The sequence below is a fragment of the Elephantulus edwardii genome, unplaced genomic scaffold (genome assembly GCF_000299155.1).
Source record: "Elephantulus edwardii isolate Elephantulus edwardi_28Jun2011 unplaced genomic scaffold, EleEdw1.0 scaffold00011, whole genome shotgun sequence".
In the NCBI taxonomy this organism is placed as follows: domain Eukaryota; kingdom Metazoa; phylum Chordata; class Mammalia; order Macroscelidea; family Macroscelididae; genus Elephantulus; species Elephantulus edwardii.
The window spans coordinates 4,952,572-4,972,174 of NW_006399761.1; the positions used below are offsets into that span (position 1 = coordinate 4,952,572).

At 41.7% G+C, this 19,603-nt stretch overlaps 1 protein-coding gene across 1 annotated transcript; it reads left to right on the forward strand.

Moving 5' to 3' along the window:
- The first annotated feature begins 346 nt into the window (after positions 1-346).
- On the forward strand, positions 347-18,449 carry EPCAM (epithelial cell adhesion molecule). Its single transcript, XM_006881012.1, has 9 exons — positions 347-416; positions 4,676-4,783; positions 5,073-5,313; positions 10,102-10,164; positions 13,218-13,281; positions 14,103-14,210; positions 15,288-15,488; positions 16,318-16,362; positions 18,414-18,449. The coding sequence occupies exons 1-9, from the start codon at positions 347-349 to the stop codon at positions 18,447-18,449; spliced, it is 936 nt and encodes a 311-aa protein (XP_006881074.1).
- The last annotated feature ends 1,154 nt before the right edge of the window (positions 18,450-19,603 follow it).

Genomic DNA, 19,603 nt, shown 5'->3' on the forward strand with positions numbered 1-19,603 from the left:
CGCCTTCCGCCCCCACCGGCCGCCGCGCCTCCCCTCCCGCGCACACCTGGAGGGGCGGGCCTCCCGCGGTCCCCGCACCTCCGCCTCCCGGTGACATCCAACAAAGGTGACTCGCCCGGGGCCGGGCCGGGAGGCGGAGCCGCGGGGTCGGGGAGGCCGGCGCCCCGCCCCGCGCGCACCTAGAGCGCTCGCGGCCCTCGGCTCGTTCGCAGCCTCCTTCCCGCTCGCGGCCCACCTCACCTGGGTCCTCCAGACGCGGACGTCGCGGGTCGCCGGCCGCCAGCGGCTCCTCGGTCTCCCCTCGCGCCCTCTCGGCCGCCCGACGCTCTTCCCAGGCGCGCGCAGCATGGCGCCCCCGCAGGTCCTCGCCTTCGGGCTCCTTTTGGCGACGGCGGCGGTGGCCACTGCTCAGAAAGGTGAGCGGCGGCACCGGGACGCAGTTATGGACTGTCCAGGGCGCCGGCGACACGGGGAAGTGAGGAGGGGCGCGCGCCTTCCCACCCCGAGTGGACGGCGCGGATGCTCCGCGTTCTCCGAGCGCGCGCGAGGGCGGGAAGGCCGACTGGGCGCCGGCGGGAGCGGCTTCGAGGGGGCGGCCTCTTTTTGCGGCTATGGACTCGGCTCTAGGGAAGTGGCCTGGGGACCGGCGGGGGCCTTGCTGTCCACGTCCGGGGACCCTGGGAGCTGAGTGGGCGTGGAGGGTCCGCGCGGCCTCGCCCATAACCTCTGGCCGGGACGGACTTGGAGTTCTAAGGGGCCTGGCTCCGCCCAGTCCCGAGGCCGCGGCGGCCAGCCCCGCCCGAGCACCTGTGGAGAGCCCCGGATGTGGCCTCGGGCGGGCGCAGGTGGCTGGGCGCCGCGCGGCCGCTGCGCACCTGCGCGCGGGAGCCTAGTGGTCAGAGCCGCGCTGCAATCCCAGAGGCTCGGGGCTCGAATCCACAGGCTGCTCCGGGGGAAAAGGATGGGCCGTCTCCTCCCGTGCAATTAAACGTCCTCTGAAAACCTGCTACGGGTCAATTCCAACCCGACAATACATATCAACAACAAAGACAAGTTTTATGTCCGGTTCATTGCACGGAAGGCTGACATCACGGCCATAAAGAATGGAAAAGACCGCAAACAATTCCCTTACTTAAAGAGAATCCCATAATTAAGGCTTTGGTATTTTTTACTTTCAGATATTGCCCTACACCTCAATGGATTCGTTTATATCTTGGGTGTGTTGGTGTTTTTATTGTTTGGTGTGGTTTGGGTTTTTTTTTAACCCCCACAACCATATCCACCAGTTTTCCGTTTCCTGTAGTCTTAAATGGTGTCAGGAAACTTTAGCATGTTTGACAACAATCTGGAACAAGGGGTGCATTGCGAAGTGGGCTGGGGAGGGAGGAGGAAGAAAATACGCAAAAATGAAGGGAAAAAAAGGAAAATTCTAGCATGTAAAGATGGACGTGTAGTTTGATGCAAATTTTTCCTACTCTGGAATGAACATCTTGGCTGCAACTCTTTTTTTTTTTTTTTTCCTGCAACTCTGTAAATTTAGTGCCTAGCAGAAGAGTGGCAAGTAGCTAAAAACCTTCTAGAAAAAGTTTTGTGCTCTTATTAGTTGTATTTTCAAAATAATACTGTTAAATCAACTCTTAGTTTTCTAATATAAGTCTAAATATTTTATTTGAAATTGCTTTAAGATAGTGATTATCTATGGTAGGCACATATTCAGAACGTAGGTACTTGATCTTTTTAACATTTCACTATTTGAAGATTAAAAATATATTCTTGCATATGATTTTAATCCCTGAAGACTGCCACTGTGTTTTCTCCTTTTGTGGTCTCATTATTGAATTTGGTACTGGACAGATTATAGGCATTCATAACTTATAGGCTTCTAACTTAAGCAAGGAAAAATTAAAGTCACCTGGGGGTATTTAGGACACAAAGAAGGACCTTTGAATTTGAGATGCTATTTAAAAAAAATTATTTTAATGCCTCTGTTCCTAATAATCTCAGAACTAGACAAATTAATGTGGGGGGTTTGCCAGTTTGAAGTTAAAACGAATTTATGGCGAGTCAAGTATAAAATTAGTAAAGTTGATGTTAGTGGCTCCTAGATTGGGTGTTAAACATCACTTTCAGAAGGCTAGTTTCTGAAAACTAGGATTTAATTTACTAAGGAAATCTACATATAAAGATATCTCAATTCTTTTGGAAACTGAGTAAAAGTTGAATACATTCCCATTAATCTTAGTAAAGAAAAACCTGGTGATCCTTATTTAGAAAATGGGGTAGGGAGAGGAGAGAATGTGTCAGTTCATTCCAAGGATTAGAATGACTGATTTTGGGAAATGAGATAGTTACTACAAGATAAATGTTCATCTAGCAAGAAGAGAGGAAGCTGAGTAAAGGAGTATGGAAGAGGCAAGATCAGGTGTGATGTTTGGAGGGCTGGATTATATATATATATATGTGTGTGTGTGTGTGTTATATCTTGTATATAAACTGGCACTTTGAAAACATTCTAGAAAAATTGTAGCTGGAAAAAAATTAAAATTTTTTTGGCTTAAAAAATTCATATACATTGTGTTTCACACATAAGGACAAATACTGCATAAGATCATTATTGTAAAAATAGAAGTTCAACTAATAACATGTATGAGAACCCAGGGGGGATATGGGTGGGAGTGGAGGGGTGAGGATGGGTAGGGGCAGAACCGCAGGGTTGCAATTTAGTGGGTGGAGCAGGGGAGGGGGAGAAGGAGCTTGGTGAAAAGACAGGGTAATGATGGGCAAGGTCCAATGGTGATTAATTTTATAAAACAATGCATGAGAATGATTGTAGGAAAAGACCATTTTTTTTTAAGGCTTTGTGCCTTTGTAAGTTGGGCATTGTCAGAATTTAATGTAGCCGGCATACTAGAGTTGAAAGTTTTATCCACACTTTTCCCCCCTAAATCCTAAAAGATAAGAAATTTATTTAGGGGGAAAACTAAGAGAAAAAGGTAAAAGTTCCTGTGAGAGAGAAGGGGTATGTGTGTATGTGTGTGAGAGAGAGAGACAGATAGACAGACAGTGGTGAAGAAGTCCCTTCAAGCCCTAAATTCTGTGAATAAAGGGCTGATTAAGTGCTAGAGCTGGAGTAAAGCTGGCCAGGCTAATAGGAAAGCATCCAATGAACCAAAGGCCAGTTGAGAACAGAAGTGCTGTCTGTCTTACTCAGTCTCTAAGTTACAGCGCTTAACAGTAAACACTGCATTTGTTAAAGAAAGGCATGAAAGAGCGATGATAAGAGAGGTAGGTGACTAGAATATCAGAAAGGATAGACCCCCATCTGCTGAAGTGAGTTGTGAACTGTGGGCATTTGGTGCTGAGGAGGAACAGGTGGGCAGTGCAGGGAACAAAGAAAGCCTTGAGACTTATGCAGAAAACAGAAAATGGGCGAGTGAAGGGCCGGACAGGGGAGCCCCTCCTCTTAAAACTGACAGTTTTGCAGACCCAGTAGAGGGTTCCTGTGTGTGAGATGTCTGAGGGCCACGCTCCAGACGAAGGATTTTCAAAGGTGGTTAGACAAAGCCCTGTCTGCAGCATTCAAGGTTCGCCCGAGTCTCCCCTCTGAAGGTGTTCACAGGCTTTCTTCTGAATTTTCAGCTGGCTGCCTTGGCGTTAGCAAATTCTCCAGACTCACAAACCCTATTAGCACTGTCACAGTGACTCCTTAAAACACACTTGTGCTCGCAAGACAGGGACACACCTGAAGAACAGAACCAGTAGCCAGAGGTCTTGGACAGCTCAGAAGCCAGCTCCAGGGGAAAGTTGAAGTCAGGCTAGACCTTTATGCACATCTTTATTTTTCCCAATTATTATTTTTTTTGTGTGTGTACCGTCAAATCCGATCTGACTTGTCTCCAGCAGAGCTCCTGGTGGATTTGAACCGCGTACCTCTGGGATTGTCTTGCTACTAGCTCACCAGAGCTCTCTCTTTATGCACATCTTAAAGAAGATTTTTTTTTTAAAAAAACAATCTTTAAAATTTGTTTATATTTTTGTTGGTGGTGAGATTATACATAGTAGAATGTACTCTAGTGTTCAACACTTGGTGACTTCTTCAAGTTGTTCTCAGTCGTTCTTTTTCTTATTGATTCTCATTAATATCTAAGATTCCTGTCTAATCTGTAAAGTTGCTTGGGTCAGTATTACCTGTTGTTGTTACTCGTTGGTGCTGTCAAGGTGACTGTAACTCATAGCAACAGATCTGAACCTTGTCCTGTCCTGTACCATCCTCATAACCTCCACCAAGTTCACTCTGTTAGTCAGTCTCCTTGAGGGCCTTTCTTTCTCTGACCCTCCACCTTCAGTTCTTAAAAGAGGATATTGTTCAAGGCAGACTTTCTTTCCAGTGAAGCAAAACTATCTCTTGGTTTGTTTGTTTGTTTGTTTTTTAATTTATTTTAATTTTGTTATTTTTGTGTGGGTGTACCGTCAAATCAGATCTGACTGGTACAGGAGGAGATCGTCCCTCCTTCCCCGACAGAGCATCTGGTAGATTCGAACCGTGCACCTCTGGGATTGTAGTTGCAGCTCCTTGCCACTAGGCCCCCAGAGCTCCCCTTATCTCTTGGTTTTAAGGACAAATCAGGCCATATTTTCTGTTACAGTGGATTTTTTTCTCTCGCTCTCTCTCTAGATTGTATCTGTGAAAACTACAAGCTGACCACCAACTGCACTACGAACAGCAATGGTGAATGCCAGTGTAATTCATACGGGACCCAAAACACTGTGATTTGCTCCAAATGTAAGTAGAATGCCTTTACACTTTCTTAGACAAAATAGTTCTCTAATCCATGTGTCCTCAGTGGGGGAAAAGTTACTGGCTCACATCTAAATCACATTGATCTGCTGAAGTAATTTCATTTCTGAAACGTCATAGAGTGAATTGTGGACACACATAAATTGATAATAGTCTTTGGCTTTGGGCTTTTGGTACTTAATGAAGGTGTGGGTTGTTTTTGGTGTGGGGTTTTTTTTCCTGTCAGCATACAATGACAGTTCTTTTTCAGCCTGATGTTATGCCTTCTTTTTAGTGGCTACCAAATGTTTAGTGATGAAGGCAGAAATGACTGGCTCCAAGTCTGGCAGAAGAGCAAGACCAGAGGGGGCCCTGCAGAACAATGATGGGCTCTACGATCCTGACTGTGATGAGAAGGGGCTTTTTAAAGCTAAGCAGTGCAACGGCACCGCCACGTGCTGGTGTGTGAACACGGCCGGCGTCCGAAGGACTGACAAGGACACAGAAATCACGTGCTCCGAGCGCGTGAGGACCTTGTGAGTCAGCCTGTCTTTATTGTCTTCATGCTTCTTAGAATTGTTTTGTTGAACTTATTTTCCGAGTAGGTGATATGCTTTTTTGGCATAGAATTAAAAAAGATGAAGAGTAAACAGTGAAAAGTCTCTTTCTCTCTCTACCCCCTTGGCATCCTTATCCCCAGATCCTCGATTTACCTCCATAGCATTTATGTCACCACTTTATTCTGTAACTTTCCAGAGATATACGTGTTCTAGCAAAGAAGGCGCGGTTGTTGGAGAATATGACCTTGGTGAGAGCAATGATGTCATGATGGAGTTTTTAAACAATAATTTAATCATTGGAAATCCATTTTTTTTCAACAACATAAATGACAGCTCTGTGCATGGACCTCTCCACATGGAACACACAAGAATCGAATTGACTCCATCTATGGAAAGGAACGGTAGAGAAGCTCAAAATACCAACAGTGAGAAAAAGGCCAAGGGCTGACGGGTAAGTTCAGGTTGAAACTGAAGACAATGGAAACAAGTCCAAAATAGCCAACATGTGGAGCCAGTGCCTCCAGGACAGGCTGGACTTCGGTTTTATCAACGTGTGAGTATAGTCCACCTGCATTTAGAGCCTGTCTCAAGAATCGATTTGACTCAGTGAACGCTAATGGTGAAGACCAGGTGAGTTATGAGATCACATCAAGAATATCACACATGGAGAAAGCAAAAGGTTATTGCAAAGACAGGAAAGAGAGAAAAGACCAAATGGATGTCAGAAGAGACGTTGAAACTTGCTATTCAGTTGTCAGTAGCTAAAGCAAAAGGAAGAAATGAGTAAGCTCTGGTGGCCTCCTGGCAAGAAGCTGCACTGCAGTCCCAGAGGTGTGCAGTTTGAATCCACCAGATGCTCTGCTGAAGAAGGAGGAACAATCCCCTCCTGTACCAGTCATATCCGATCTGCCGGTATACACACAAAAAATATTTTTTTAAAAGGAAGAGATGATAAAAGAGCTGAGCAGAAGATTTCAAAGAGCAGCTGGAGAAAGTAAAGCATTATTATAGATACATATGTGTGTATATGTTTTTAATTTTTTATAATTGTGTAAAGATCCAGAGTTAGAAACCAGAATGAATATGCTTTGATGTTTCTCAAGCTGAAAGAACTGTGGAAAAATTAAAATCTTGAGCTGCACTATCAAATGATTCTTATGGCAGACATTTGAACAACGTGGGAAACATCAAAAGAAGATGATAGGAACATACAGTCGCTGGATCAGCTGTTTCACAAAGCAGCGTATTATCAAGAACTGATAGTGCTGAAGTTCAGCCTGTCCTGAAGGCACTGGCTCCAGGAATTGGTGGAATACCAAGTTGCAGTGTCCTAAGATGCCGATGCAGTGCCAGAAGTGCTCACTCATCTATGCAAGAAATTTGGAAGAGAGCTGTATGACCAGAAGAGACCCATGTTCATAATGAAAGGTGGTTCAACAGAATGTGGAAATGATTGGTCAGTATCATTGATACCACATGTAAGTAAAGTGCTGGAGATAAATTTAAAAAGGATTGTTTGACTACATCAAAAAGGAAAACACCCAGAAATTCAAGGTGGATTCAGAAGAGGCCATAAAACAAGGAATACCATGTCTGAAGGATCTTGGCTGTGTGGATCATAATAAACATTAGATAACGTTGAGAAGAATGGAAATTCCAGAACGCTTGACTATGCTCATGTGGAATCTATAAATAAAGCAAAAAAGCAATCATTTGAACACAACAGGAATAAAACAACAGGAAAGCTGTATGTCAGGGTCATATTCTTTGAGGATATAGTCTGTATAATAATCTGGAAGACTAGACCATGAGGGATTAGAGGAAGATCCCACAATCAAGGGATTAGATGAAGACTCAGCAACCGCCTTCGATACGCAGATGATACAACCTTGTTTACTAAAAGCAAGTAAGTCTTAAACCACTCACTGATGACTACAAAGACTGTGGCTTTTATCTGGATCAGACATCAACATAACAAAAATCCTCAGCTGGACCAGTAAGCAACATCATGATGAACAGAAAAATAAGGGTTGGCAAGGAGTTTGTTTTATTTTGATCTACAACTAAGGCTCACAAAAGAAGCACCCAAAACCTTACATGAGCTATTGCACTGAATGGATACTTGGCAAGAGACCTCTCTTAAAGCAGAGATGTCACCTTCAGGACTAAGGTGTGCCTGACTCAAGAGATAGATAGTATTTTCAGTCACCTCTTACTTGTGTCTAGGGAGCCCTGTTGCCTTAGCCACAAGAAGGTGCACTGTAATCCCAAAGGCACACGGTTTGAATCCATCAACTATTCTCCAGGTTGATAGTCTATCTCCTCCTATGTGATTTATTGCCTCTGAAAGACTACTGGAGGGTCAGCTACAGGAACGTTCAGACTGGATGGCACACAACAACATATGCATGCGAAAGCTGGAAAAGGAGTGAGGAAAACCAAAAAAGGAAGTATACCTTTTAATTATTAGGTTGATGTAAATTATTGAGTATTACCACAGACTTCCAGAAGAAGGAAGAACTCTATCTTGGAAGATACATAGGCAGATGTTCATTAGAAAGGAAGAGGTGAGATTTTGTCTCACGTGCTTGAAACATTTATTAAGAGGGACCAGTCCCTAGAGAAGGGTATCATACTTAATAAAGTACAAGGCCATTGAATAAGAAGGGATCAGTTTACACATTGGCTACAGCAATTGCCTCAGACATAGCAATGACTGTATGTGATGCAGCACCGGTCATTATTCCATTCTACTGTGTGGTAGTTAATCAGTTGAAACCTGCTTAACAGTAACTGTCTGTGGGTATGGTTTATTGTTACATAATCAGTAGAACAATAAACATAATTTCCTCTTTATTTTTATTTACCATGATTCCTTTTCAAGTTAGTGTTAAGTTACATTGATAATTTGAACTGTTTATATATTTATTTACTGTATTTTAAAAATTATAATTATTCTCTTTAGAGATTAATTAATGAAATAGAATCTGCTCATGCTGAATTGATTAGAAGGCAGAAAACGGTTAGGACCACTTCTGTCTTCTGAAGCCTCATCATTTTTCCTCATAATTTTTCCTTGTTTCTCATAGTGCCTTTTGATCTTTCTGCTTGAATGTGGTCTGGCACAAACAGTTAAGCCTTGATTTTACATGAACTCATGTGTTATACATAGAAAACAAAAATTCTCACCTGTGGGCCAATACACAACATCATCATAGATTAAGAAAAGATTGGAGTTGTCAACAATTTCATTTTACTTGGACCCACAGTCAACATCCAGGGTGACAGCCAAGAAATCCAAAGATATGTTGCACTGGGGAGATCTACTGTTGAGGAAATCTACTGTTGAGGACCTCACCAAAGTGCTAAAGAGCAACAGTGTCAGTATAAAGACTAAGGTGCACCTGATCCAAGCTATAATATTTTCAGTTGCTTCTTAAATATCTGAAAGTTAGACTGTGACTAAGGAGAACAGAAAAAGAATCAGTGCCATTGAGTTGTGATGTTGACATAAAGCACTGAATGGGCTGCCAAAAGAACAAACAAGCCTATCTTGGAGGAAGTGCAACCAGGGTGCTCTTTGAGAGGCAAAGGTTGTGGAACTTACTCTCACATCCTATAAGCATATTGTCAGGAGGGGCTAGTCTTTGGTAAAAGAGAAGATGATTCTGAATAAGATGGATTGACACAGTGACTATAATAACAGACTCGGATATGTTGGGTTTGGCGAGGATGGCACAGGATAGGACAGGGTTCAGATCTGTTTTTCATAGCTTCACTAATGGACTTAATAGCATGTAATGAAGGAACCACCATATGTTACAGCCAGAGGACAGAGGGTCATTATTAGATAGGTGCTTTCTCATCATGCTTGGAAGTGTGATGGACAGCGCAGGAGACAAGAGACCCCGGGTGAGGTGGATTGCTACAGTGACTGGGACAATGGGGGTTGGTGTGTCAGAATTAGTGAGACTGGCTCAGGACAGGGAAGGGTTCAGAGCTGCTGTACACAGGGTCACTATGCATCGCAGGTGACTCAACCAATAACTTTCTATGACATGAAGCAGGAATGGCATCCACTTCCTAAACAACTTGCCTCCAGAAATTCTATGAACTTTGACAAATGTCGATAGTTGTAGAGGGCTTCAGGCCTTTTGTTCATAGGGTCACCATGAGTCATGCTCAACTTGAAGGCAATCAACAACAACAACAATTCTCCATGTGGGGTGACCTACCACATACTTCCTAACAGTTTTATTCTCTAAAATATTTTATTGTGGTTTAGGTGAAAGCTTCCAAAACAAATGTGTTTCCTATCCAGCAAGTTCCATGAGGCTAGTTAACAGTCAGTTCGTACAAGATGTTGGCTTTCTCTTCATGTCCATCTTGGAGAAATGTTTGTCCAGTTGCCTGCCCCTTTCTGCCTTTTTAATCTTGCTTTTGGGCAAACACTGCCCTTTGGGGCCTTTTAGAACCCACTGTTTCTAGGAGAGTGCTCCTTTGGGCTTTATTGTTTATTCATAGACCTTACTTTGATTTGGCTGAAAAATGAATTTTGGGAGTGGTTAGAATGGGTTCTAATTTATGAAGGATCTCAGAGGGCCAAGGAAGAAACTATGGGCATGTCTATTTTAGAAATTATTTTTGTTAACACTACTGTAATTCCACTTGGAAATTAGTTGTTATTACTAGCTTTTTATTGTGAAAATTGCAGGAGAGACTGAGCTGTTAACAATCAAGTAATTCTGTCTTTGTATTTTGCAGTTGGATCATCATTGAATTAAAACATAAAAGAGAAGAACCTTATGATAAAGCAAGCTTGCAGGCGTAAGTGTTGGTAAAGTCATTATTTTATCCTGTCCCAAATCTTATGCCTGCTAAAAAAATATGTAGGCACAAGTGCTATTAAATAAATTCATTATTCTATCCTGTTCAAATCTTCTACCTCATACCATTAGAAAGACTAAAACAAGCTGACAGGTTTTTCCTGTTTCTGAAAAATAAGGTATACATTTTAAACTTTGTTTTGAAATAGAGTTTTCAAGGAGCTCTGGTGACCTAGTGGCAAGAAGCTGTGCTGCAATCTTGATGGTGCATGGTTCGAAACCACCAGATGCCCCACTGGAGAAGGAGGGGCAATCTCCTCCTGTGCCAGTCTGATCTGATTCGACAGTACACACACACGCACAAAAATAGTAATAATGAAATAGAGATTTTTAAAAAAAGAGTACAACGAACACCTGTAATACCCTTTATCCAAGTTCCCTTTATTATTGGCATTTTGTTGTTGTTGTTGTTGTTATGTGCCATCGAGTCGTTTGCGACTCATAGCGACCCTATGTATAACAGCCCTAAACCCTGCTCTATCCTGTGCCAATCGCATTGCCTCTGACACCCGATTACCCCGGTCACTGAATCAATCCACTTCATAGAGGGTCTTCCCCTCCTGCGCTGTCCCTCCACCCTCCCAAGCATGATGTCCCTCTCCAAGGACCCATCCCTCCTGAAAACATGTCCAAAGTATGTCAGACGAAGCCCCAGAATCCTTGCCTCCAAGGAGTAGCCTGGTTTAACCCTCTCTAGGATGAATCTGTTTGTTTTCTTGGCAGTCCATGGTACATTCGGTACACTTCTCCAGCACCACAGCTCAAAGGCGTCAATTCTCCTTCTATTCTCCTTAGTCATTGGCATTTACTTTTTATTTTATTATATTATTTTTTGTATGTGTACCATCAAATCTGACTGGTACAGGAGGAGAGGAGATTGTCCCTCCTTCTCCAGCAGAGCATCTGGTGGGCATTTACTTTTTGTATGTAGAGAACTCTGGTGATGTGGTTCATAGGGAATTGCATTGCTAACACACAGGCTGACCATCCCTGGTGGTTCGAATCCACCAGCAGCTCCGAGAGACAAAGATGGGCCGTCTCTTACCCAAGTGGTTAACTACTTGAAAATGCAATGGAAGGTCAGCTACGAGTTGGTTTGGACTGGACGGCAGTTGAGTTTTGAATTTGCCATTATATAGACATTTGTGCTTTCTCAGTGAATGTGTGGGTATTTTTACCCAAGAAGTCTTTAAGAGCAATCTGTAGACATTATTTTCCTTTGCTCTTCAGTTCTGTAGTATATCTTTTCATAAAAAGAAAAATTCTCATTATACATCATTGTAGCTTTTTAAAAAATTTTTTTAAATTTTTTTTGTTTGTTTCAGTGCAGTATACACGATTTATCCAGTTTTTCTCAGTCTCACCCCAACCCTGATATCAGTCCCATTTTACAGCAGTGGCACCATGCAATATTTATCCTTTTGTGACTGAGATATTTCACTCAGCATAATGTCCTCTAGGCTCACCCATTGTGAATAATATTGCATGAGTTCCTTGTTTTTCAATGCAGCATAGTATTCCATTGTGTGAACATACCACAGCTTCTCTATCCATTCGTTTGTTGAAAAAATTTTATTATTTTTAGTGTGTATACTGTCAAATTAGATCTGACTGGTACAGGCATTGTAGCATTTTTAAACCTCAGCAACTTTAGTCTTGATGGCATCTTGTATGAGTTTTCTCAATACTGTCCTTAGCTGCATTTCCCTCCCTAACCAGGAACATACATTCCATTTGTTTTCCTGGCTTTTCCTTTAATTGTTTTAAAATATATACTTTATTTTATTCCATTTGTTTTCCTGGCTTTTCCTTTAATTTTCTAAAAATATATACTTTATCTTATTGTGATTTTTAACAAACGTTTATAGAAAAGCTGGATTTTCAGGCATTCATTGTTGCACATTTTCCTCCCTCCCCCACCCTCAGTTCACCTTTTTTTAAAGTTTTCCTTAATATTCATGCACTGTTACCCATTGTCCTTCCCTTCTCCTCGCCCACTTTGCCACGCATCTCTTATTCCAGATTGTTGTCATACATAATGCCTAATCATATATTCCATTTTTTCCTTTACTCTGAAATCCCATTTTAGCCTTTTGGTCCTTGATGATGTTGATAATTTAAGAGTATGGGCAAGCTATTCCATAGAATGTTTGTCACCTTTTAGCTTTGTCTTGTATTTCCTCGTAATTGCATTCAAGCCATCTGTTTTTGACAAGAAAACAAGTCATTCTTTGCCATCTTCAATATTTCCCAAGTCCTGAGGCACAGGATGTCAAGTTGTGTTTTTTATTAGTGATGTCCACTTCAAAGTAATGACCACAAGGTTTTCTCCCTGTAAAATTACTATTTTTTTTCTTTTTGGTAATTTTTAATGTTCTAAACTGAGTACTTGTATAAGTAGCAGTTTCTTATCCAGCTTGTCAACCAGCAGTTGGAGTATCAATCAGTGACTCTAAAGTCCACAGCCACTGAGTCAGTTCTAACTCCTGGCAACTTGAATGACAGAGAACTGCCGCGAGGGCTTCTAAGGCTGTAAGGCTTTTTAAAAAAAAAATTTATTTTTATTATTTTTTGTGTATATACCGTCAAATCAGCTCTGACTAGTACAGGAGGAAATTGTCCCGCCTTCTCCAGCAGAGCATCCGGTGGATTTGAACCACTCACCTCTGGGATTGCACTGCGGCTTCTTGCCACTAGGCTACCAGAGCTCATTGAGGCTGTAAGTCCTTACGGAAGTAGATGCCGCCTCAGTCTTTATCCTGCAGCAGGCACGAACTGCCAACCTCGTAGTTCGCTGCCACGCTCCTGAACCACTGTTCCACCAGGGATGCTATGGATGAGTCTTGTCCACACCATTATTACTGATGGTGGCAAAAGTATATTTATAACATTTCGTTAACAGTTCTAGGCCCGATTTAATGAAAAAGTAATTGCTTCTCACTACTGTGTGGTACAAATACTCTTTTAAGAATTCCGATTTTTCATTACCTACAGGGCTTTTGAGAAAGAACTCACAACTCGTTACCAGCTGAACCAAAAATACATCTCAGGTATTGAGGTAAGTGCAGTTTGGGTAAAAAGACGCAAATCTGTGATTTGGGGTAAAAATTTAAGCTCTGATCACTCTCCAGTAAATTCTTAATTTTTTTTTACAGTAGGGAGTGTTTTGCTTGTATTACACTTCAAAACTCCAATATACCTTTAACATGTAGCATTTCTTAATATCCCTAAAACAAGGCCAGTAAAGCTACTCAAAGATCACTTTGAGTGATTTCTTTTGGCACATAGTTACTTTCTTTGCCAGGAAAATACATAGACTTAAGCAGAAAATGGTAAATGTAGAATGCATTTTGAATTGCATTTCTATAGCCTTTTCGTTTTAAAGTAGTTTTTGTTTTGTTTTTTTTTGTAAATTTTTGTGTGAGTGTACCGTCAAATCAGATCTGACTGGTACAGGAGGAGATTGTCCCTCCTTCCGCGGAGGAGCATCTCATGGATTCGAACCAGGTGTCTCTGGGATTGTAGTTGCAGCTCCTTACCACTAGGCCACCAGAGCTCCCCTAGTTTTAAAGTAGTTTTAACTCAGCAAAAGTACTTTGGTATCTTTTAAACTCTTTCAGAAAAAAATTCTCTTTTGGGCTTGTGGAGGGAGATCGCTATTGTAGTTCACTTTGGCTGCATTGCTGTCTTAACTTTAATTGGATAGAGTTAAAGACCTCACAGAGATTTTGAGTTACTACTGACAAAATGAATTATCCACTAATGGAAAAGAACAGTGATGCCATGTATATAACAGGAAAATGAAACAATTCTGTTTATGCAACAATGATATTGATAGAATTTCATTTCTGTTTACTTTTTTCCCAAATTCCTCTTTAGTACGGGAATCCAAATGGCGTTATCATTATTAACTTGATGCAGAATTCTTCTCAGAAAAGTCAAGATGAGGTGGACATAGCCGATGTGGCTTACTATTTTGAAAAAGACGTAGGTACAACCTTCCTGGTGCTGTTGCTGTGTTTACTGTTATGCTTCAGTGTGCTGCCCTGGTGCTGCTTTGTTCACTCAGAATTCCAAGCTTATTTCTCCTTCTTCTTCAAGTGGTTCTGCTGCTGCAGTTCCTCTTGTGCCTCCTTCTACTCACACTCACGTATGTGTTCTTTTTTCCATATTAAGGAGCCATAGTTCCTAAGATTCTGAGGCTCCGTCTGACATACTTTGGACATGTTGTGAGGAGAGACCGGTCCTTGGAGAGGGACATCATGCTTGGGAGGGTTGAGGGACAGCGCAGGAGAGGAAGGCCCTCTATGAGGTGGATTGATTCAGTGACTGGGATAATTGGGATGGGAGTGTCAGAGACAGTGCGACTGGCACAGGACAGAGTGGAGTTAGAGCTGTTGTACATAGGGTCGCTATGAGTCGCAAGCGACTCGACGGCACATAACAACAACAACAGTCCCTAACATGATAGGTGGCTAGCCAAAAAGCTCAGCAGCTGGATTCTGCTAGCTCGTCATTGGGAGATAGGGGGGCAGTCTCCTCTATGCAGCCTCAAAGCCTGCTGGATGGGTTGGAATCTGGGTTTGATTTGGGCTTGTTTGTTTGTGAGGTGGGGTGTTTGGGGTTTTTTCCCCTCATCCTGTTATTTTGTCGTCTCTGCCCTTGTCTTCTCTTTTACCCACTTACTAGTTGTTGCTTCAATTGTCTGTAAAATTATGCTCCCAGTCTCCAGGAAGAAGATGCCATGTAACAAGCGCTCCTTCATGTGATATTTTAAAAAATATTTTATTTAAACTTTAATACACTGTAGTATTGTCCTTGATGGCAAAATCTGGGGTTTGCATTTTAAAAACTGTGTCAGGTAGTTACCACTAGAGTTCTAAAAGAGTCTTCATAATCGTTCTTTTGCTATATAATTGGCAAGTTTTGTTTCGCTGTGGTTGGCATCTTACGTTTGAATTCATTCCTTTTTTTTCTCTTTTTTTTTAAATTTTTTTGGTTTTTTTTTTTTATTTTGGTTTTTTTGTTTTGTTTTGTTTTGTTTTTAATTCATTCTTATTCTAGGTGAAAGGTGAATCCTTGTTTCATTCCAGCAAAATGGACCTGCGAATAAACGGGGAACAACTGGAACTGGATCCTGGTCAAACGTTAATTTTTTACGTTGACGAAAAAGCGCCTGAATTTTCTATGCAAGGTCTGAAAGCGGGAATCATTGCTGTCATTGTGGTTGTGGTCCTCGCAGTCATCGCGGGAATTGTCGTGCTGGTGAGTACAGTGCCAGGAAATCAGTTCACTGAGAAGTGTGTTTCCTGCAAGAAAAGGTGAGGGGTGAAACGGCTCAGGTCCCAAAACACAGCAGTGAAGCGGAATTGGCATTGTCTTACTAGAATTCTCAGTAGTGCGTGAATCGTCTGCATTTCCTAGCAGTCACTTTATGGAACTAGAGGGAGACTAATCTGAGAGAAGCGTGCAGCTGGCAGGCCTTCTATTCCCCGGCCCCAGGCAGCCAGTTCCTCCCTATTGCAAACTGTGCAACAGATTAGTGCCCAATTACCTGAGGGCTGAACCACTCACTGAAACCAAACAAGAGAATGCAAAATGAAGATTATCATAGAGGAGACTTAACAGTGGTAAATATGAAGCAGCACTTCTTAAGTAAAAGACTAACCTGTTGATCGTAGCAGTACTTCAGAAGAGTAGGGGATGCCTTGAAAAGACAGGGCTTACTGTAGGGCTACACGGATGACTCAGCATCAGGAAATATTACCAACACAGCAGAATTTCAGAAATCAACTTAAAAGTACATGGGGACTTACGTTTTCCGATTAATGGAATGAACAGATTGGGTTATCTATCTAGAAGAAAACGAAAGTTGAATTTTCTATTTCACGCTCCCAGGGATGACTGACTCTGTGGCCCAGCTGAGAATGGTACAGTCACACAACACACAACTCAGTACAACAGTATCAGAGGAGTCGGGCAGCGTGTCCTGTGTCTGTGCTTAAAAAACTATTCCAAGTAGCTTATAGTTTAAAATGTAGAAAAAGAAAACCAGCAACAGTTTTAAGGATGCAATTCTTTTTCTTTTATTCAGGTTATTTCCAGCAGGAAGAGAACAGCAAAGTATCAGAAGGCTGAGGTAAATGGATTCCTTAAGTATTGAACCAGTGACTAGTTGTTATGGAACCAGTTCTAACTCAGTGAGCACACTGTGTAGAACTGGGCCCCCAGAGGGTTACCTGGCTGATTTCTTGAGACATTGGGAGGCTTTTTATCCCAAGGCTCTGCGGGTAGACTTGAACTGCCAACCTTTCAGTTACTTAAAAATGCTTCAATTTATCTGAAAGTGCTTCTTTAATGTTTAAATGTAGATTATATACTAAGACAAACATTTGACCCACTAGCATTATAGTTCCTATCTAATATCGTACCTAATTGTTCTGACCTTCACACAAATTTGACTTTAAATCAGATTTAGGAATTGAATTTGTTTGCTCTTTGAGGCTACATGTAATTTTTTTTTAAATCCCTGTGTAATTTCACACTCCCAACAAGTGACACCGTTTCTAGACACTGACTTCCATTACACTGGAGTCCCTTTAGAGCAGTTGTTAGGGTCTTTCCTTTTAAGGAGCTCTGGTGGTCGCTCTGAGTTGTAGTCAACTTGATGAGATGGTCTAGTGGGTTAGGAATTGCACTGCCAACTCAAAGGTAAGCAGTTCAAATCCACCAGCTGCTCCACAGGAGAAAGATGGAGGATCAGCTATAAATTGGTTCCAAATGAACAGTTATGAGTGAATGACTTCCTTTTAGAGGAGAGTCTTTGAAAGGGCCCTTACTGAAATCTCTACCCATGAATTTTATGTTCAATCCAAACCCACTGCTCTTGTCTCTCCTGATGGTTTTGGAGGCTGTAAATCTTATCTTTCCCTGTAGAGACCAACTACCAGTGTAGCAGCCCAACATGTACGTCACCAGGCCTCCTTAGTTTTATGAGAGACGACTTCATATTGTTTAGAAAACAGTAGACATTTATGAGTTTGATCTTAAAAGTATCAACATGTCATGTGCCGTTAAATTGATTCCCGTTCATCCCAACCCTGTGGGCTCAATAATATCACGACTGTGGTCTTTTTATATATGCCGCAAAGAAGCATGCTTATCAGAAAAGAGTCAAGTGTGGCTAGTGATGTGACTTGTTGCCTCTGCCAGTGAAGAAAATAATCCTCAACCTGAATTTATCCGTCTCACAATAAATCTCTTGTATACTCATGTGACATCACAAGTGTCTAATTGCTTGATAATGTGGTTCAGTTGCTTGGAGTTATGAATATACCTGTAACTGCACCTTACCAGTTAACATTTTCAGTGTGTCTGTCAATTTTTGTATATTTATGTGCTTATTTGTAATTGTGTATGCGGTAAACCACCATGAGACATTTCAAAAGGACTCTCACAGAGACTTCCTGGAATCCACAGTTCTCACCTTTTTCTCCTCCCACCCCCGTCACGGATAATCTGGACCACACATCTGGAGGACCATCCCCGAGTTGAATCCTAATAGTTGAGCAGAATGATGCCAGGCAGGGGGTGATGTGGACTTCAGTTTAGGGGTTTGGTGATGGGCAGTTGCTTTGCTTTTTTTTAAGTATTTAACATTATGCCATCTATAAGATGAGGATAAGACCAATCTGTTGTAAGGATTAGAAATGTCGCTTCTGTGAACTGTTTGCAGAAGGTGGTCTGTATCAGCATAGGGACCTCACGTGGCTTAACCCATAGCCCTCACCTCTCCGGCGATTCAAATCCACCAGTGACTTTGAACTGTTTCCTCACCTATGTAGATTGGTAGTAGACAACAAATGCCTTCTCCCTCACTGTAAATATTGTGTACATTTCGTTCTTACATCCTTTGGAAAGATCTAGCAGAAGTGCTTCCTCTGTCACCTTGGCCATCTTATCTCTCACTAGCAGTCTGGATCTTGTACTTCCTGGTCAATTCAGCATTTCCTTTTTTTTTTTTTTTTTAAGGATTGTCAAAGGTGGAAGATGGCCATCTGTGTTCTTTTATGGTTTTAAAAAAACTTCTAAAAATTAACAAAGTAAAAAAAAAAATAAAAATTAACAAAGTGTTGGAAAATCATAATTAAGAGTGTTTTCACCTCCCCCCCCATTTTCCCTCTTTTTCAGATAAAGGAGATGGGTGAGTTGCGTAGAGAGAACTAAAGCATAACTCCTGTAATACGAAGAGAAACTACAAGAAGGGAGATAAACACGGACTCACACGTTTAGGCACTTGTAATCCCAGTAAAGAAGATTGAGGATTATGTTAGTTCACCTCATCTCTTTGTAATAGTGAATCTTGTATAAACAGCGGGCAGTTGGCCTTGCTGTTGTTTTGTTGTTATGTACAATTGGCCTTACCAATCTTAAAATTTGACCACAAATAGCTGTTTCTGCAGATCCAATGCAAAACCCAGAATTGTGTACTGCAAAGTTAAAATTATTTATGTACATCTTTGCGGCATATGCATTAAATAATGCTTCCACAGTAGAGTTCGAATGACTATGCCTCATACATTTTGTGATTGAAAGCTGCCTTTCTACTTACTTTTTTGAATCTTGTACATATTATTTTCTCTTTAAACTTTTTTTTATGAATTGTGAAATAAAAACATTTTAAGTGGAATTTCCTAATTTGTTTTAATCATTTGTTCAAATTTCATAGCAGACAAAATAAAACAGGGTTAAGAATTATCCTGAACACCCACCACACATTAGTTTTACATTTCTGCTCATAGTTGTGCATTGTTGTTGTTGTGTGTCGGTAAGTCAGAATCGACTGGCATAGAGGCTGGGATTTCCAACACATGATTTAGGAGGACATTATTTCATAACAGTATCTGATAAAAAGAAAACTTCCTGTTGTTAGGTGCAGTCAAGTACATCTCATAGTGACCCTGTGAACGACAGATCTGAACCCTGTCCTATCCTGGGCCATCCTCCCCATCTCTGATTCACTTGAGCCTATTACTGCAGTGACTGTGTCAGCCTGTCTTGGGAGGTCTTCCTTTTTCACTGATCCTCTACCTTTCTAAGCATGATATCCCTTTCCAAGGAATAGCCTCTTCTAGCAACATGTCCAAAGTATGAGATCACACTCTCTCCTCCTTGCCTCCAGGAGGCACTCTGGTTACATCTTTTCCAAGACATACCTGTTAGTTCTTTTGGTGGCAGTTCATGTGATACTCAGTACTCTTCTACAGCACCACAACTGAAAGGCATCAGTTCTTCTGTCATCCTTACTCATTATCTCACTCTCAGATGCATAACAAGTGACTGAAAAGACCATTGCCTGAGGCAGGTGCACCTTAGTCTTC